Source organism: Cucumis sativus, chromosome 2 (assembly GCF_000004075.3).
Source record: "Cucumis sativus cultivar 9930 chromosome 2, Cucumber_9930_V3, whole genome shotgun sequence".
NCBI classification, from domain to species: Eukaryota; Viridiplantae; Streptophyta; class Magnoliopsida; order Cucurbitales; family Cucurbitaceae; genus Cucumis; species Cucumis sativus.
The window spans coordinates 6,656,272-6,677,280 of NC_026656.2; the positions used below are offsets into that span (position 1 = coordinate 6,656,272).

At 36.5% G+C, this 21,009-nt stretch overlaps 1 protein-coding gene across 1 annotated transcript; it reads right to left on the reverse strand.

Moving 5' to 3' along the window:
* Positions 1-1,978: 1,978 nt before the first annotated feature.
* LOC101204578 (inositol phosphorylceramide glucuronosyltransferase 1) lies at positions 1,979-16,984 on the reverse strand. Its single transcript, XM_004152762.3, has 10 exons — positions 16,559-16,984; positions 8,878-8,998; positions 8,499-8,684; positions 8,107-8,270; positions 4,402-4,509; positions 4,001-4,138; positions 3,779-3,916; positions 3,362-3,623; positions 3,128-3,251; positions 1,979-2,379 (listed from the first exon to the last, which is right to left on the reverse strand). The coding sequence occupies exons 1-10, from the start codon at positions 16,808-16,810 to the stop codon at positions 2,235-2,237; spliced, it is 1,638 nt and encodes a 545-aa protein (XP_004152810.1). The 5' UTR covers positions 16,811-16,984; the 3' UTR covers positions 1,979-2,234.
* Positions 16,985-21,009: the final 4,025 nt, after the last annotated feature.

Below are 21,009 nucleotides of genomic sequence, written 5' to 3' on the forward strand. Positions count from 1 at the left end.
TCTAAGCACCTAATGTCTACACTTGTTCACCTTTCGGGATACAAACGAAGGAAGTCATCCTGCCAAAGTCAAGAAAACTCTTCCTTATTTGTTTAGTCACATCCTTGCTACTTAACCTCGCAGACAGTTGGTGACACTGGCCAAGTGTAGAATGTAGCTCTACTAATGCAACAAGCACTAAAGCTAGACTACCTGTTAAACATGAATCGTAAACCTAGACTACAAATATCATACAGACAGATGAGCAGTAAAGAGATGGATGGATTGAAAAGTGTAAAAACATACATTGTATTAAAGAATGTAGGCATTCATCCACTATACAATATAAACAAATACGATGTAAAGAAATAATAAAAAAATGAAAAGAGAAGAAAGTGGAAATACAAGTTAGGGGGAATGAGAATGGCATCCTTCACTCAGACCACAAGCTCCCACTTTAGATACTGAACAGAGAATAAAAGAATGATTTTACAACCGGTAGTAAGGCTAATCCTTACCATCAACTCTCTAGAAACGATCGATCAATCCAAGTGTCTTGCCTTATGGCCCATACATGCCTTACAACTTCCTTGATGGAGATGGAGCTTCTTTTATAGGCAGCTTTTGACGAAAAATCTATCATTATGACCATGTCAGTGCCGAAAGCTGTCCTTTTCATCAAGTCACATCGTTTCATCTACCACTTTTGTCTTTTAGCAAATCTATTCTCGCCTTATCTCTTTTTGAGTTCCTCTGCCATTTGTCAGTTTGTTCTTTTGTAATAATCCTACGTTTAGGCACTAAAAATGGGGTAAAAGCAACTTGGAGTTCATAAAAAGTACATTTTTAAATAGTTATGTATTTCCAACATAAGTTACGCGTTTTGAAACATTTATCATACGTTTCAGTCCCACTATTCTACCTAAAGGCTATAATAACTTATTTTACAAGGTATGAAACGCCTAGCTTCATTCTTTTGGTCGCCATGTTGGTCGCGTTGTCTCCTCGCTTGATGTTTCGCCGCCAGGTTACTCTTTTACTTTTTGCCTAAAAGTGCATAAAGACATGCAAAATGCGATAAACAAAGATAAATTTCTTTTGTAATCAGGATGCCCAATCTAATCAATTTATCTATTTTTCTACATGTTTTCTTCCTATTTTATATGCTAGTTATTCTACTTAAGAGGTTACAATTTCTAGGTATCTATTTTTCTACACGTTTTCTTTTGTTGTTGGTTGAGCCGCAATAGGAACTTGGATCTTACCTTAACAACTCTTAAGAGTAATCAATCATATTAGAATGTTTATATTGTCTCTTACTTTATGACTTTTGTTCTTTTGGGTGCTACTACATGAATTCGAATGTAGTTAAACATGGTAGGCATTATATATTGCACATATAATTGAATTCATGTCCGTGCAAACAAACTACTCTTTCTTTAGGTAAACTCATAATAATAATAATAACCCTATTAACAAATTAATTACCAAAAATTAAACATATTTACTTGAAAAAATTGATTAAATATCAAAACTAAAGAATAACTTATTCTTAACTTCATGATTTCAAACTCTCAATTACAAGAATGCGAAAAAAACAACACTATTATACTATTTATAAAGTTACCATCAAAAGAGTTCCATCTATGTAGTCTAAGTTCAAGGAAAACCAACTCCAAACATGAATCTTTGTGAATGTGAATACAAAAAATCAAATTGGTACAATTCATTAAGAATGTACATGAATATGAAAATTCATATAGGCTGTCTCCTCAGTGGTCTTCAAGCTTGAAGGGGTGCAACTCTTCATGCAAACTTGAAAACTTCACCTTAAAATACACATTAAATACTCACGGCCACTTACTTTCTCGTCACATAGTTAGTTTTATATATATATATGATATAATTATCATGAAGAACAAGAAAAGGGTTAAAATAACAATCAACAAGGTACAGAAATGCACGAAAAGAAAAGATGAAATTTGACAAATTGTAGTGATAGCCCTGAAAATATACATGGATTTGTAAATTTCTCTGGTCAATAAAGACTTATAAAAACATCAATAGATTTAAATTAGATAATTTACTTGAAAATACAAAAAGAAATAAGAAAAAAAAGAATGCTCTCAAGATCAAAAAAGAGGGGAAATCAAACTTGAAGTTGTAGTAATCAGTATTGTACAATGAATGAGACCTCGAAGTTAGTACATGAAAATCAGCTATTTTACACTTCTCTCCTACTTTTTACCAAATGATCAACAGAAGAGACATACACTCCTGCTGCCTCTTGCACCATCTTTGTTTTCAAGACCTCTCAAGAATGATCTAATTGCAAGATGTTCAGCAGCATATGTCATAAATGATGCCAAAATTAGACCCCCTACAACCATCAAACCTAACCTGTCACACACAAAAACACATGTACATGAAATAAGGTTTTGTTGTTTTCGATGTGTAAATAAATAAATAATACATCCTTTTCATAAAGCAAAGATCCACAGACAAACTCTTGAGTACCATCACCATAAATATCAACAGCTAATAAGGCAAATCACCAGAAAACATCTATAAATAAAGTAGTCTAGTAAACACATGAAACACAATTCAAAGTTTAGGGTCAACGTGGTATATTATAATGGTATAAACACAAAATGGAAAGTTAAGTGTCCTATTATTCTTTATTTTTTAAAACAGAAATAGAACTTTCATTGATGTAACAGAAAGAAACTAATGCTCAAAATAAAGTAAGCAAATGAGCAAAAATACAACGAAACTTGAAAGAAGCTTATGCTTATGTCAATTCGGTTGACACATGATCCGCTTGATAAAACTAGTGAATACATGGTTACATAAAAAAACAAAAACACTCCAATTAAGAAAAATATCTTGAATAGATTAGTCAAGAAAAAAAAATCAAGTTTAGTGTCACGTTATTTAATGAAGCTTAGGAATTTTCTAAACTTCAGAAACTAGAAAAACATTCATGGAACGCATATTTTTAATACTCTTATCCAAGTTTGTTCTACGTTACAAGAAAATGCAAACCTATGATACGACAAGGAAACTTTATGAGTCAAATTTTCAAACAAAGCCAGCTGATTCTGAACATTGTTACTGTTTGTGACGATAAAGCACACAAATAAATTACCTCAAAAACAGAGCACTGACACCCAAAATACAAGGCAAAGTTGGAGCAATAACAGCCAAGAATGCCATCCCTAGACCATAAAACCATGCGGTAACGTCACTGCTTGATGCCTGCCACTGATGATCTAATATACAAGAGAAAGAAACACATCTCAGAAATTACGAATCAACAATATTCAGTTGGTTGCACTACTACACATTAGAAATTGGGGTGCAGCATAATATTAAAGCAAACCTTTAGAAGAATAATCAAACGACTCAGAATCAGAGAAGGATCCTGCTTGGGTCGCCATTGATTTACCCCATTTGAAAATAAAATGGAGATAACTTCCAAATAATAGAATGAAAATTGTGAATATCCACTCATACATCAACAGCAAGCCAGTCCATGGCATCACTTGCCTTGGCACAATCGCAAATGCAAGAGCAAGGGAAATTACAGCAGCAAGAAAACAGACGAAGATTGATATTCCACCCAAAAAAACAGGTATCTTCGACTGCACATCATATCACAGGAACTTATAATCAAAACAAGATATAAACTTCAATTAGATGAAATAAAAGAGGCATATTATTCTAGACTTTAATATGTTTAGTATGATTGTAACATGCTTACTTAAATAGAAACTAAGAGGACAAAGAGGAAACATGCCTGATGGTTCAAATTAACAGCGTTTAGTGTAGAAAGACCAGTATAATTAATTGTTCCAACAGACTTTATTTTGTAGTATAGATGCCTGGCTTGATCGCATATCAAGCTTCTCCATGATGTATTAGAGTACCACCGTGTCTGAGAAGTAGAAGAGCATATTTAGATCATGACTAGTCCTATCCTTGCAAAAATTATTTGAAGATAATTTACCATGTTCCTTACCTGAAGACAAGATTGATAAGAACAAAAGATTAATGCAACAAGAGGAAGAAGAACAAGAATTTTGACAATAAGATCATCATTAGGGTTTCTACCCCCACCAGTTCCAGGAAGGGAGTCTTGTAATCTTTCCCTGACATTCTGCAATCAGCTCAAACAAAAGAAAAAGGTTACAACTTACAAGTGGTACAAAATACTACTCCTAAACCAGACAAAAATGCACAAACAGATACAACTATAACAGTAGTCAAACTCAGCTGCTGGACTCGTGCACTGTTAACATGGAAACAATAATTTAGTGTATGCTTCCAGATGTGCAACACTATTGACAAATGATGAACCATACGTGTAACATAAGCAGCATAGAAATAAAAGAACCCATAAAGTAAAATTGAGAGAAAGACCTGCCAGATATCAACAGGTTTTAAAAGCCAAGATGTCCACCAGTCCCAAGGTTTGAGGGGGCCCAGTGTATAGTGGATAACCCGGAGTTCACTCTCATCGACCATCCACTGCAAAAATATACATCGCTCAAATAAGATTGCAGGAACTGATATAGATCGAGAGGAAAAATAAAAGCACTTTCTCAATCCAAGGAGTTCTACTTCAAAGCACAAACATAAATATGGCCATATTAAGAGTGCAGTTCTTTCAGACTGAAATAAAAATGTAGCGAGAATTTTCCTAAATATATGTCATGTAAAAATATAATGAGGGAGTTTTAAGGTCTAGCCTAATGGTTGAAAATGAATGCATAAAAGAAAAGCCTCAATTAACAATATCCCAAACAGGATGACACTCTTCATTAATAGTCCACGGAAAGCAAGAATAAAAGGTACAAATTATTCCCATGGCAAGTATTCGTAAATTAAACCTCAAGACTAAGTATGTATGCATGTGTGTGTGTGTGTGTGCACACGATATTGATAAAATGAAATCATAAATGAACAAGATTCTATCTTCGGAATTATAAAAAGAAATTATAAAAAAAAGCCCTTCTACTTGGTTATTAGAGTAGGAAAACTATAAGTACAAAAGAGAGCACTTAATTTACACCATGAGGCACAAGACAATAATCGCAGTGAAAAAAGATTGGACATCTTGTTTAATGTTCCTTATCAGTTAAAGTACAAGAGTTGTGCTCAAGCCCAATTAGACTACCACGAATCCTAATCAGGTTTAGACATAGGATCTTTCCCTTCTATCTTGAATAATTGTCCATTGAACACAAATAAAGTGGAAAGAAGTCCAAAATGCAAAAATATTGTTTTCAAAATTTGTATTGTGTGAATCACAAAATCCGAGAATAGTTTTCAACAACAAAATCTCGGTTGTCTATCAAACGTATATCTGCTGAACTCAGTGAGTCTAAAAACAAAAAACAGAATTTGGATTCTCTACCAAACAAGCCCTAAGAAATTTTAAAATCACCAAAGTTCACACTTGCGTAGGAATTAGGAACTGAGGCGGTGTTTAGGCGATGAGTTGGTTATTATAGTTAATGGTGGGTGCAAGGATTCACAAACTCCTACAAGGAAGAATGGCACAGTACACACAAAGAAAAGTAATAGGAGAAAATATATTGATAGTATTCCAGCTCAAAAGGTTACACTTAAGAACTCTGCCTAATAAGAGGGCTGTACTCTCCACAATGAACTATTGTTCATCCACAAAACAACATATCAATCAAGATCACTAACCCTAGCATAAAACACTCAAATATATACTTAACATACCCCCAGCCCTGTCTAAACAAAGGACCACCCCAGCTACCCTTTTGTCTTGGTTGAAAACTCATTTTTACGCTTCCTCTTATATACTTTGCACTAATGGGAGGCCTTGGAATATCCCATGAAGAAGAGACACCTTGTCCTCAACGTGGAAATCTGGGAACTGAGTTCTGAGAACAGCGTATGCCTCCCAAGTAGCTTCATGGTGTGGCTTTGTTCTTCCAAGAGACTAAACACTCCCAGTTGCCTTCTGCCGCATTCCACCTCACCTGGGTTACCTTCTCCGGCTCCAAAATACACTCCAAAAAACACACACCGCTTTCCTTAGTCGACAATGAAAACAATTGTACATTCGCTGTTTCAACTCTCGCTAGGATTTAAATTTTCGGCAGTTCTCAACCCATCAAAACCAACCCAACCCCCTTCCCTTCAAACTCACAACTGCAATCTTCAACTTCTCTTGTTCGTTCAATAGGTGTAGTTGAAAGTAGTGTTCTACCCTATAGGACCACCCATCTGGATCTTCCCCATTGAACACCGGCATTTTAGTTTTTTAAACTTGATCTGATCCTGCCTCGTTATAGGTTTTCAAAGCTAGGACGACTCACCCTCTTCCATTCCTTCCCCTGTCTCTGGCTCATCCACTGTTCTTAACTTCCTCTTTCCCTTGCCTATCCCCGTAACTTCCAAAATGTTTGTCGCTTCATTCGATCCTCATAACATCTCCACTAAGATAGCGACATTTTTTCCACCATTTTTTCCAATGCTGGTTCTTTGCATCTCTTGCCTTATCGCTCCGACATCCATCTCCCATTTGAACCACGCATTCACTTGATGTTGCCTATGCACTGTATGTGTGCCTCAAACGCTTGTGTGGTTTGTGCGTTTGTGGTACACATGCCTGATTGTGTTGCGGGCCTATGAGCACACACTTGGCACTCTCACGTGTGCCATCTGCACATCAAGTACCATGCGTCTCTTAGCACACCATGCCCTATGTCACACTAAACTCCTATTAACTTGTCATGCATCTTTCCACATGCCTCGATACATTGGGCATGTTTCTGGGCTAACCTCATGTCAGCCTCGAGTGCACTCCTTGCCCAATCTATAAGGCCCACTTGACCATGTCCTATGATTCAAAACTTGGGGGTCAAACAGTTCGGCAGTATCACTTTCATCCGTAGAGCTTCCTTTTCATCCTTCTCCTTTGCAAGGAGGGCTTTGTTATGTTGTTTTAGGACACTCCAGAATATCCTTTTTCTTTTCAAATGGAAACAAAATTTTCATTGATATAATGAAAAGAGACTATTGTTCAAATACAAAGTTTAAAATGCAAAGATACAAATTGAACATATAAATTCAGAGATGTATCCTATTTAATGAGGCAAATGCCATGTTGATATCTGACCAAAGAAATTTCCAAGAGATCCTCTTTGTAGAGGGCAATTCTGTTAGGCAAAGGAATGAAAGATAAAAAGTGCACACGAAGATCTGAAGGTAGAAGAAAGCTTGATGATATAGTGCCAAAGGACCCCATTTTCTTCTTTGAAAGGGTATCCCGCAGTAAACACATAAACAAATCTTGAGCTTTTGGCAGGAAGGTGAAGATTCAACCCAAAGTTTCCTTTAGAAAGCCCTAAAATAAATGTGTAAAAGCGTCGGTGCAAAACACCGATGAGAATGTGATTTTAGTTATCTGAATGACTTTAATATAAACAGACCAACTTGGGTATGAACAATGACAAGGTATCCTTCTTTGTAATCAATCTACTTCTTAGGGAGGCTTTCTATCCACATTTTAAGAAACAGTGGAGGTCCTTTTGTTTCCTGAAGTCACTAATCAAAAAGTGGTAAGAGTTTTGATGGCACGTTGCAAAAGGGGCCGAGGAGCCCAAGCCATCTATCCACTTCTTTCTTTAGCTCTACTTCAGAAAGAAGGTTTGTTAGGGATGCCATTAGGACATCTCCAACTCTTTTAGATCTATATTTAAAAGCCCACGTCCCATCTTTAAGTGGTAGGAATCAAAGTCTACAATAGGAGCCTTTTGCTAGTTGGTTAACCAGCAGCAATAATCAAAGACATTTAAATATTGTATAAAATTGTTTGGTCCTTGACATAACCTATACCCTCATAATTTTGTTATTTAGACTTATATGCTTCGTTTGGATGTCACAGTACGGTAACTATAGCAAGTGGAAGTCAATAAAGAAAGGGATAAAGGAACACTATTGAAATAACTTTAAAGTAAGTATTACCAACTACATTAACTAATGGGATGAGGGTCTAAACTTAGAGCTCTTAAATAAAATTGAAAAGGAAAATGAGCAATGTAAACAATGAAGCAAAACAACTACTTAAATAGTCGGTAGACATACCTTGTTAGCAAGCATGTAAAGACCAACATCCGCATTATAAAGAGTAGAAAGTCGTTCCATTTCTGGTGTTGGTCTAGAGCGAAGCACTTCTTGTGGTAAGTTTGGCTCAAAAACATGTGCATTGGGAAAATTCGAATAGTATGAATTCAAAAAGCCTTGATCCCCTGGTAAATCGAAACAAAAGTGTTCATCAAAGTTTGAGACTTCTACATCATCCAGTTACCCAACCAAAATCATAATTTAATTTTTCGTTTTTTTTTCCTTTTTCCTTCTCGAATAGTATAAATAGATAAATCTATTTAGAATGCTTCTCCAATGTAACAGCAAATTTAATAATCACCCATAAAAGGAAGCATAAAGTATTAACAAAATTTACGAAGAGGATCAACTACCTCCTGTGTATGAGGGCAAAGTATTAACTTTACTCATCATGTCGTTGAAAATAGTTTCAGACGGTTCCACAACCATAACACCAGAATTCAGTCTTTCAGAATGCTTCAAGTTGGCACAAAATTTGCTACATTTGAAAAGATCTTCTATATTTTTTACCACAATTGTATCTGCGTCTAGATATACCACTGCAGAGTAGTTTAGTACAGATTAAACAAAGAGCATCAGGACACTGCTTTTGAAAGGTAGCTAACACACAAGAACAATGATTTATCCAGCCAAAAATCGCCACATTTTAGCTTTCCTTACCAAAGTTTTATCAACAAGAACACTATAAAACCATGTTTTGTATGATCTGCACATTAAGATCACAAAGTTTACCTTTTTTATAGTCAGTCATGTTAAATATTTTCAGCTTTGTATAGACACCCCAAAATCTTGATGGACGAACTTGATTAGGATTTGCCAATAAACTAATCTTCTCCACTATCCATCCATCAGCCTGCACAATTATTTTCAGCAGTAAAACATGTTATAACAGGAAAGAAATCATTGTAATGTAGTATACAGAAACACATGCATGCAGGCACACAATCTTTATTCTCCTTGATCAATAACATAACTTCTATTAAGAAAAAGTGTTAGAAATAGTGGGCTTGGGCCTCGATGAAAGCCTGGGGATAGTTCAGATTTTCTTTACCCTAATTCTTTATTCTTTTTATTAGGCTCGTATCCCCTATAAATATTCCCCTTTTGTACTTTTTTTATTATCAGAAAAAAATAAAAAAAATATCGTGGTTTTGCTCCCGGTACTCTAGTTTCCACATAAAGTTGTGTGTGCTTTGTCCCTACTTTCAATATGGTATCAGAGCGAAACATTGAACAAACCCTAAACAACAAAATCAGTGATGGAAATCACACAGTGGAGACAGCCGCCAGTTTTAGTGCCGCCGTCGATGCTCAGATCAATGCTGCCATGGATGAATGGCTCCACCACCTTCAAAAATGCCGGAAAACATAATTCAACAGATCTTCTCATCGTTCGCCCCGCCAGAAATTGCCCATGCACCTCCATGCGCCGGCCCATCCTATTCAAACGCCGCCGACCAATCTAACCGTGCCACCCTCGTCTTCATCTGCTGCTTGTAGTGTTCCCCACGTGTCGATTCGTGTTCTGCCACCTAATTCTGACCAGTGATCACCGCTTCTGCGGTCAAGTCTGTATGCCCTACCACCCAATAACCTTAGTTATTAGCATGATGATAAGAATCCTCAAATCCACTCAACATTTGAGGTTGGTGAATTTTCAGCACATTCCAACCGTATCGTACAAGCTTCCTCATCGGGAATAACTCAGTAACAACTGGAAGGGCTTCAACAACAGATTGCAACAACTGAGGCTACGTAGGAACGATATTCACACTCCTGTATCGATGTATTCTGAGAATTTGGTAACCTCGTTCCCTACCCTATCTTCTTCCTATGTGAGTGAGAATGCTAGTCCAACCACACTTGGAGCTATTTTCCAGCAGCTATACATCAGCCCTTCTCATTAGTATTGATGGTAAGAATCCTTGGATCCTGGACTCTGGTGCCACAAATCATTTAACCGGTTACTCTGAACACTTTGCGTCCTACATTCCGTGTGTTGGGAATGAGAAGATAAGAATTGTTGATGACTCATTGGCTCCCATTGCTGGGAAAGGGTAGATTTCTCTTTTTGACGAGTTCTCATTACACAATGTGTTGCATGTGCCACGAATTTCATATAATCTTCTGTTGATTAGCAAAATTACTCGTGAACTAAACTACAAAGCAACATTCTTACCTGATTCTGTTTCTTTTCAGGACTTAAGCTCGGGGAGGATGATTGACACTACCTACCCGATACAATAGGGGTCTTTACTTGCTTGATGATGATGTCCCCTCTAGTAGTATTTCTAGGACCAGTCTTTTATCTTCCTACTTTACCACTTCTGAAAAAGACCTTATGTTGTGGCATTTTCGTTAAGGCTATCCCAACTTTAAATATATGAAATACCTTTTTCCTCATCTTTTTTCCAAAGTTGATGTCTCTTCCTTATCTTGTGATGTATGAACACAAGCTAAACAGCACCGAGTTTTGTTCCCTTTGCAACCTTATAAGCCAACCCGACCTTTTACTCTTGTCCATAGTGATGTTTGGGGACCATCCAAGGTCTACCTCCTCTGGAAAACGATGGTTTGTGACCTTTATTGATGACCATACTCGTCTTATTTGGGTTTTCTTGATCTCTGACAAATTCAAAGTTACCTCCATATTTTGGAGCTTCTATCACACCATAAAAACGCAATTCAATATAAAGATTGCAATCCTGCAAAGTGATAACGGTCGTGAGTTTCAAAACCACTCTCTTAATGAGTTCTTATCCTCTAAAGGAATTGTTCACCAAAGTTCCTGTGCTTACACCCAACAAAATGGGGTGGTCAAACGAAAAAATCATCACCTTTTGGAAGTTGCTCGTTTCCTTATGTTGTCCACTTCTCGTTTTTCCTATCTTTGGGGTGATGTCATTCTCACTACCGCTCACCTCATCAACTGCATGCCTTCCCGTGTCCTTCACTTCCAGACACCGTTAGATTGCCTCAAAGAATCCTATCCCTCCACTCGTCTCATCCCTGATGTTCCCCTTCGGGTGTTCAGTTGCACTGCCTATGTCTATAGCCATGGTCCTAACCAAACTAAATTTACTCCTAAGGCTCAAACTTGCGTGTTTGTTGGATATCCTCTGCACCAACGAGGCTATAAATGCTTCCATCCATCTTCACGTAAGTACTTTGTTACCATGGATGTCACTTTTATTGAAGATCGTCTCGTTAGCCTACTTCAGGGGGAGAATGTGTGTGAAGAGTTTAACTATACGCTTCCCTTTCTTCTTATCCTAATATGGTTACCTTACTTAACCCTAGCCCTCACAGTACCTACTATAGGAAGAATCTCAAAAAGGAAGTTGAGTCCCCTGTTGTGCAGACGACTCCAGTCCAGGATTCTGAACCAGTAAGAGATCAAGGTATAACTGATTCAATTAATTCACATAGTAATAACAGAATGAGTGAGAATGACAGCTCTGAGACGAACTCAACTAACTCACATACCGACAGTAAGTGAGAATGACAGGTTCGAGACAACTATTCTGAAAGATGTGGGCGAGTAGGGCAGTATTGATGAGGCCATAATAGACAAAGAGGACAGGATTATTGAGAACGAGGTTGTTGCTGAACATACTGAAAACAAAACTAAGTCAAACCATTCTGGAAATAGTAGCAGGTATGATCCATCTCTTGATCTTCCTATTGCAGAAAGGTACAAGGTCCTGCACAAAGCACTCCATATGTAATTATGTGTCATACGAGAATCTCTCACCACAATTTAGAGTTTTCACTGTCAACTTTGACTCTACCACAATACCGAAAAATATTCACACTACTTTAGAGTGTCCTGAATGGAAGAATGTTGTCATGGAAGCCCATGGGTAGTTAAGATTTTCTTTACCCTAATTTTTTATTCTTTATATTAGGCTTGTATTGTCTATAAATATTCTCCTTTTGTACTTTTTTTATTATCAGAAAATAATCAGAAGAAAAAGATCGTGGTTTTTCTCCCAGTACTCGAGTTTCCATGTAAAGTTGTGTGTGTTTTCTCTACTTTCAATAAAAAGATTAAAACAGAAAGTACAGACATACAAAATGAGAGCCCACGAAAAGGGACGAAAACTCCAAAAACGGCCTCCAATCAAGAAAAATAACACCTAACGTAACAGTACAATTGTAAGTAAAGCCCACAAGGGTGCATAGAATCTAAAAACGGAGAAAACTTCACTCGAGATCTCTTGTTCCTCACACCCAAAAGTCTCCACAAAATGGAACACACTGTTGATTGCCACAAAAAAACTTCCCTTCTCGCAAAAGAGAGGATGGAGAAGGTGCTCTTCCATCATCTCTTTGCAGCCTCTCTGCAACCCTGCTTGGGCAAGCCTAGACCAATTCTAAACTAGGTAAGCTAAAACACAATCCCAAAAGGAAAATCACCAACCCTTCCACCCCAAACTTTCCATAAGCAATTCTACGCCATGACCAACGCCGGTCCCACCACCTCATCCGATCAACCGGAAACTTTTCACCTTACAATTTGATGATCCTAGCAATGGCCAACTTGTGAAATTATTAGAGAAAGGGAAAACTTCATCATAATCCATTTGTATTTCTTGGAAAGCCCTTCCTTGGCTGTGTTCCTCCTTCCATACATTATACTATGAACCCTTCAACTACAAGTTCTTCAAAAAATTCTTGGATTGATAATGGAGCAACCTTCTAGCTAGAAAAACTACACAACAAAAATGGATACATTGTTGAATTCACACTCCTATACCACTCTGGATGGCGGACAAAACTCTTTATTCCATCGGAGGAAAATGAACAAGGATGGTTCTTCTTTTACTCCCTTCTCTCAGATTATATGACTGCCCCCTCCCCACCTCCAACTAAAACTTACAAGGCGGCGGCACAATCACAACCCAACGAGCCATCAAAAAATGAAGTGGTCAAGTCTATTCCCAACAAAACTGATCAAAGCTCCCCCCCCCCCACAACGCCAACAACTCTTGGCTAGAAATATGTGAAGCTATACAATCGACATTCTCATCTCGGTGCACAATCAATCCCTTCCTTGACAACAAGACCCTCATACATGTTTATGATACTACGGTTGCTCAATTCTTATACAACCATGAGGACTGGGAATCGATTCGGAAATTCAACCTACATTTCTTGGATGCATCTCTTATTTCTTCATATCTTTGCCAGCAAACTGCATCTTATGGAGGTTGGATTGATGTTTTTGACCTCCCACCAATTTTATGGAATGAGTAAATTTTCCAGTTCATTGGTAACCATTGTGGAGATTTATTGGAAGCTTCAACCAAACTGATAGAGGATTAAATCTATAAGCTGCTAGGTTGAAGGTTAATACAAACAATCATGGTCTCATACCCGCCCATCTAATTCTACCAAAGAAGCTTGGTGGATCAGAAATTATAGTGAATATTTTGTGGGGTCAACGTTCCGACAGCACAAACCAATTGGGACAATGGCGGCGAAATCTAATGGGGTGGTGAAGGACTCCACAGAACCGGCAGCAGCACATATGGAAGTTAATTCGACAGTTATGAATTTAGGGCATCCACATGAAAAAAAGGAAAGTCATCTACTGTTTCCTTACTAAACCAGCCAATTTACTCACATTCCCCTGATTCTCAGCCATTTGAACTTTCAACAGATTTTCCTAATCTGGTGGAAAATAATTCTTCTCATGACACATTTCCCTCCCATACACCCGCATTGACCTTTCATAATATCCTCTTGGGCCCCACAAAATCCCCTTCACCTTCTTTTAATCAGCCATCAATGGCAATGGTTACTTTTCAAAATGGTTTTTCCAACTTGCGGGAAGGACCAAAACACATGGCAACTCCTAAAAATCAGCCACAAACATTTTCTGACTTGGAAGCCTACCTTACCAGCCCATCTCTCAAAAAGACGACTTTGTCACTCATACGTTGGAAGAAGCTGTTTTGGGGGAAATCCCAAAGAATCAAATCTCCCACTTACTATCCTACCCTAGTCCCAACTGATTTGCACAGTCCAATACAACAATCTATCCCTTTGACAAAACCATCACCTGGTGACATTCCATCTTCATCTACAGCCAACCCAATCAGCCTTCGTGATATGGCTTTTATTTTATTGCAACACGGTTTATGTGTCATGGCTGTCCCTTCTCTTCCCCTAAAAAAGGCTAAGAAGCCTTGCACTGACAACAACAAACGAAATAAACTTCAAAGGAAATTACAAACTCTTCAATCATCAATTTGTTATGATAAAACATCATCTTTAGACAATAGGAAGGGTTCCGAGGCTATCCAATCAGGATCTTCTCTTGGAATGATTGTGACTTGAATTCCTAGAAGAAATGTCTTGGGATCTCATTTTGGAAGTTTTTGGTTGGCCTACAGCTCTTTCCAACAATATTTTGACATGCTCAAGTTTTTGGTTGCAAGGAGATTATTTTGTATTCAGGCTTACTTTTGGATATTATAGGGCGATCAAAATAGGCGTCCCTTTCACAACTCCTTTTCCTCTTTTATTTCTTTTTGACATTTATTGTCCACAGCTTTTTATTGGTGCAAAATTGGGCACCCTTTTATGAACTTTAGCTTGACTGTCTTAGTTTCCAATTGATGTTTTTTTGTAATCACCTTTAGGTGCTTAGAGTTTCCCCATATTTCATTTTATCAATGAAATGTTTCTTATATAAAAAAACACAACCCCAAAAGATGTGATCAGATCCTCTATTGTCCTCATGTAAAGAATACAGCATAATAAATCCACTAAGTTTGGCACCCTCCTCGACACCTATCCAAGGTGCTACCTTGCTTAATTTTTACCTTCGTCTAAATTTTTACCTTTCACAATGAGGCAAGGACTAAACCACTCAAAGGAGAAGGATTAACTACAGAAAGATAAAATAACTTACATGAGAACCCTTCCTATGGACAATGGTTCCAAGTACAAATATTTTTTCTTCCTTTTTTTTTTAATGAAAACAACTCTCAATTGAGAAAAAAAATGAAAGGATACACGAGCAAACAAAAACCTAAGCCCACAAAAAAGGGAAGCTCCCTCTGCAAGAAGGGGCATCAACTATGCAACAAAATGCACTACAAAAATCCTTCCAAACCGAAGCCCAAAGAGAAACATAAATAAAAACAAACAAAGGACCAAACATCAGAAGGATCCCTATCCACATCCCTAGACACTCTCCTATCCCGTTCACCCAAGAAAACCTAGATGATTGCCCCACAAAACTCAAACGATTGTGCCCACCCCAGCAAACTATAGAAAACAATCTTTCCTCCCAAAAAGGCAAATTGAGGAGGAACTCCATGATCATAGCACTAACATCTTTATGTTGGGTGGTCATTAGTTCCAAGTACGAATATATCTTCTCCCAAGATCATAGTGAAACTACCAAAGCAAAGGAAAAGGGTCGACAATGTTTGATGTTTCCCCATTGAACAAAGCACGTTGTAACCTCAATAAACGATAGGACGTAAGTTAAGCCGAAATCAAAACAACTACTACCAAGTGGTTTGTCAACAAGGATGACTAGAATAAACAAGGAAACAAAGAGGAAAGAAGATTATCCCCCAACTGCTTATTCTCCCAGAAAAAATTGTACCTCTCATCCACAACCGAGCAACTAACAAAAAGAGAGGACCAAGGAAACTCCTCAACGATGCCTTTTTAAGGGTTTTTATTGGATGTATTCAAGTTAAAAAATGAATTTTCACTGCGAACTATCCCTACCAACTTTGTAACCTTCAAGGACATTATGTTCCTCCCCTCTAGTATGATTCTACTTAACATGCCCACACCGATCAGGAAGAGACTGGGCAGGGACGACATGCACACCTGAACTCTTAAAGAAAATCAGATAAAATGACGTCATACATCCATTATTCACATCGGACAGATCACGGAGGAGAGATTTAATTCAACACTTTCAAAATTCTTCTAAATTTGATACTTGTAAATGTTTAGGATACCTTGTTCACACTTAAACAAATTTCAAAGTTAGACCTGTCAACTCCACAACAACTTGGTCGTTAGATTACACTTCAAATTAGAATGTTCTAAGTAGGCGTTCACCACAGACTTCTACTATCAAACTATTTTTCATCGCAGATACTCCCATTTCCATTAAGTTATCAGCCAGTGGGGGGAAAGTGCTCGAGAAAACTCCCTTTATCTCCATTCAAAGGATCGCTAATTACTCTAATTACATAAGGATCCACACACTTGCAGAATAAATCAACATATAGGTTGAATTCGAAGTATCCAACAAATTTAACTTCAAGACTACAATTTCAGAAGAAAAGAAAAAAAAACAAAGAGAAGTACTCGTGGATAAGTTGTAGTAATAGCTCGAATTTGTTGGAAACAAAAAAGCAAAGTAGAAGGTAACCTCTAGTAGCTTCTTAGCATACTCAGAAACCCCATCAGAAATCAAGGCCACCATGTCCTTGTTGGAGCCAGTGTCGCGAATCGATTTCCCAAGAACTCGAACACCCAAAAGAAATTCATCGCCATACAAAAGGGTAACATAAGCTTCATCGGAAGACTGTGATCCGGAAGAAGAAGATGAAGAAGCTGCTGAGACTAGAGATTGAATCAAAACCAAGGCGAATGGCAGGAAAATCCAAGCGATTGGTTTCATTATAATCTAAAAATAAAATTAATCCCCAAATTTCGTGGGAAAATTGGGAATTTTTGGGAGAATATCAAAAGGGGAAAATCCTTTTGAAGGTTTGATGAATACCGCGATCGAAAATTGAAAATTGAAAATTCTTTCTCTGCATGTCGCCGCTTTGACACTTTTTGTCAGACACATCTACTTTGAAAATTATAAACCGCGATCTCCTGCGCTTGATTCCACCCAAGTTTTGCTGTATCCCATGTGAACTTTATTTAGATGCCTAATCAATTATCCAAGTTTGCTCTCAATTTGTATTTTGTATAAAATTAGATTAAATAAATTACAAAAAACGCCTCATAATATCTATTTTTTTTGTATTTGTATATTTGACAAATACGACGGTAATTAGATAATAATCTGCTTTTAAATTTGCTACTTTGTAATTTTAAAAATATTCTCTATTATCATCAATTGGTTTGCTATTTTTGCAAACTCCGATAAAGAAAAATACCTATAATTTTTAAAAGTTGTATTAATAAAGTTTTTTAAAAATTAATATTAGTTGGTTTTAAAAGTTTTATTTATACTCAAAAAAGGTTTTTGTATAGGATTTTTTCCATATTAATTTATTGGCATCTTTTTCAAATAAACATTCAGTAAAAAAAATTATAAATGATAAAATTATTGGTAACATTAATAGAAACTTATAAATTTGTTTAGTATCTATCATCGATAGAATCTGAAACTTTTTTATATATTTTTATTATTTTGATTCATTTTACTATTTTTTTAAATGCTCCAAAGATTTGATTTCACAAAATATTTTTACATCTTCTTTGCTTTAAAATACAAATATGTGTGTATGGATGTATATATTTCTATTGATGGTAAAATTACTAAGGTTTAGGGTAAAATCACAAATAAGGAGAAAAGACAATTGATGGTAAAATGAATTAGACAAGAACCCTAAACCCTAATTTGGACTTATTAATTTCGTGTGTGTAATGCAACTACAATACATCATCGAGTCAGGTCATCGCACCTAATGCGCTTATCGTAACTCTCTATATATCATGCTTTGGTTCTAGGCGATGAATCATGAGTCATGATCATTGCACTCGAAGTGCTCCTATGTGCTTCTTCATTGCATAGTTTCTAAGACCTCGTTGAGTACAAGTTTTTTTACGGCTCGCCCAAGGGCAAGCGAACAATAGGTTTACGTGGGTGATCCAGGGTTGAACACAAGAAATTGTTATAGATGTTAGCTCTAGATTCCATTGATCGTTTAGGTTTTATAGTAATTAAATTGAAAGAATGTACACTAACTACAACTACTTATTTACAGCTCGAAACTCATGCATGGAGAGCAATTTAAGCTAAGGGAGGATGAGTTGAATTAACTTGTATGCAAATGGCGGGTGAAGGAAATTCTACATACTATTAGATGGTTAGGTGTTGCGATAACCTTAACGCACTATAATTGCATAATTTGCAAATGATTAAGGCGACATTCTCTCGAAGTGTTTAAATGCCACACTTGTTCGCTTGTTGGGATACAAATGACTATGCTTGCTTAGACAAGTTATACCTAGAGAAGGTGACTCATAATACTTATAGGACTTCTCATTTTAGAACAACAACCTATCAATGCATGTCCGCACTTGTTCACCTTTCGGGATACAAAATGTTCGAAGTTTCCTCGCTAAGGCAAAGTTTGTCACCAAACTCCTCCATGCACGTATCAGTTTTATCCTTACTACTTACCCTTTAAAGCAGATGACGATTTACACTGGCCAAGTGATAAACATAGCTCAACTAATATGATAGAGTTTATAAGTTGAACTCCTTATCAAGACTTATCACAACTCCTCCCATTTAATAACACAAAGATAGATGAGAAGTTAAGAATGGTGGATTGAAAGGTATAAACATGCACTTTATGTATAAAGAATATAAGTGTTTAACCACGGTACAATATGAGAAATATATAAACTATAATGAAATAAAAAAAAATGGAAAGATGGAATAATGAAAAATATTACTACAAGTTTGGAGATCAACAACAAATAATCTTTTCTTTTATCACGACTTTTTAATCTTCGTTCAAGCACTCTCTCTTTCTGTAACTTTCTCCGGCCATTTTGAGTCTCTCTTTCTCTTTGGCCTATTCAAGCTCTAGGGCTATTCAGTCTCCCCCCCCCCCCCCCCCTCTTTCGGTAGGGATGAAGTGCTTGTATAGGCCGCTTTTCGATGGAAAAACTATGTTCCTCTGAGTGTGCCAGCGTTGTCATTTGCTCTTGTGAAGTCACATCATTCAAACTACCATTCTTGTCTTTTTATGAGCTTTTCTCGCGTGATGTTTAGGTTCTTCACCTGAAGTTATTAATCGTCAGACACAATCCATTACATAGCCTTCGCGTGAGATGTCGTGTGCAAATTGCTCATTTTTGCTTTGTCCTACTTGTCCTGCATTTAAACATGATAACCGCGTAAAACAGGAACGACATTTATGTAAGCCATATTTCTAAGTATTTATATCTTTACAACATAAGTTATTCGTTCTGAGCATTCCTTAAGCGTTTTAACCCCATTATTCTAACAAAAAGGACTATAATAACGATCATTTCCACACTTTATCAAAGTCACTTTCTGTGACAACAGAGACAACGTTAGCATCAATCTTAAAACTTTTTTACAAACCTGCTCTGTTCGAATAGTTCTTTCTCATATGTCCAGATTGTCCACATTCCCAACAAACCATTTTTTGTACGAACTCTTTCTTCTTCCACTTTCTAGCTACCAATATTAAATTCTCTTATGAAGTATGCTTTTGACTCTTTAGTCTTTTTTCTTCTGATAGGAGTTTATTAGTAACCTCACCAAAATTTAAAGTTTCTTTATTGTACATCAAAATTGGCTTCATATGTCGATAAGAAAGAGGAAGTGACCAGACAAGTTTGGAGTGACTTATCTTCATCTTCTATATTCACTCCTACTACCTCCAACTCAATAATGATGCCCATTGGAAGCACTCAGATGATCTGAGATTTTTGTACCTTCTACCCATTAGTAACAGGGAAACTTGTTCTTTAAGTAGAACTGATTTGACATGCTTTTTGTTTTTTGCTTGAGACATTATTTCAAGCATCTCCCAAAGTTTTTTGGCTGTCGAAATTCCATGCACATGTACAAGAACATCTCTTTATCCAAATTTAACATGATCACACTTAGAACTTTGAAATCCATTTCTTCCGAATCTTCACCGTTTATGCTGGACTTCTTGACTCTTCTGGAACATCATTACCACTATCTAGTCTTCCCTTCAAGACTTTGTGTAACTAAGCTTCTAGTCTTCCCTTCAAGACTTTGTGTAACTAAGCTTAACAAGCCAAAATTGATCATTCCATCAAACTTTACTAAACTCATAAGGTTTAACGTAAACACTATTCACAAACATTGCAGCATGTTTCAAGAATACACAATTCACAAATATTGCAGCCCGTGATGTGGAAGGTTAGACTATGCTACAACCACATACCATACTCAGAAATTCAAGAAACTATGAAATTTGATACCACTTCTTGGGACTAAACCTCCCAATTTTACGATAAGAATAAACAGAAAAATAACAAAGAAATTTTAAAAAATAAAAAATAATAATTAACAAAAAAATAATAATTTTCTAAAACTCTCTCGAACCAAATTTAATTAGAGTTAGCACACTAAAGTTTAAAGTGCTTTTTACCGAGACACTTATAAACGAAGGATGTGATTAGCTTCTTTTATAGACTTGGAGTCACCTATCTTTCTACAAAATAATCGATGTAGGACAACTACACTTTTAATATTTTGTCAAAAAAAACTCAAACACTTTTGTAGTAGCTGATAAAGAAAACCCAATATCATGCATGTTAACATTTAGATACCTATTATGAGTCAATTCCATATTTCTTTTGATAATGAAATATAATTGATTTTTCTTTAAACTTTGCCCAAATCTTGAAATGGTTTCATTATACATGGCAACTTGAATTTGGGTTCCTTAGATTTTTAAAATATTAGAATAATGGAACAAAGCTAATTATTTTATATAAAAGCACTAAGTTGTAAATATTTGTGCCAAATACTACATATCATATAGTAACAAAACAAACAAACAAATACTTTCTCGTCAACAAGGATAGACTTCAATGTTAGAATATGTTTCCACAGCTCCTTTT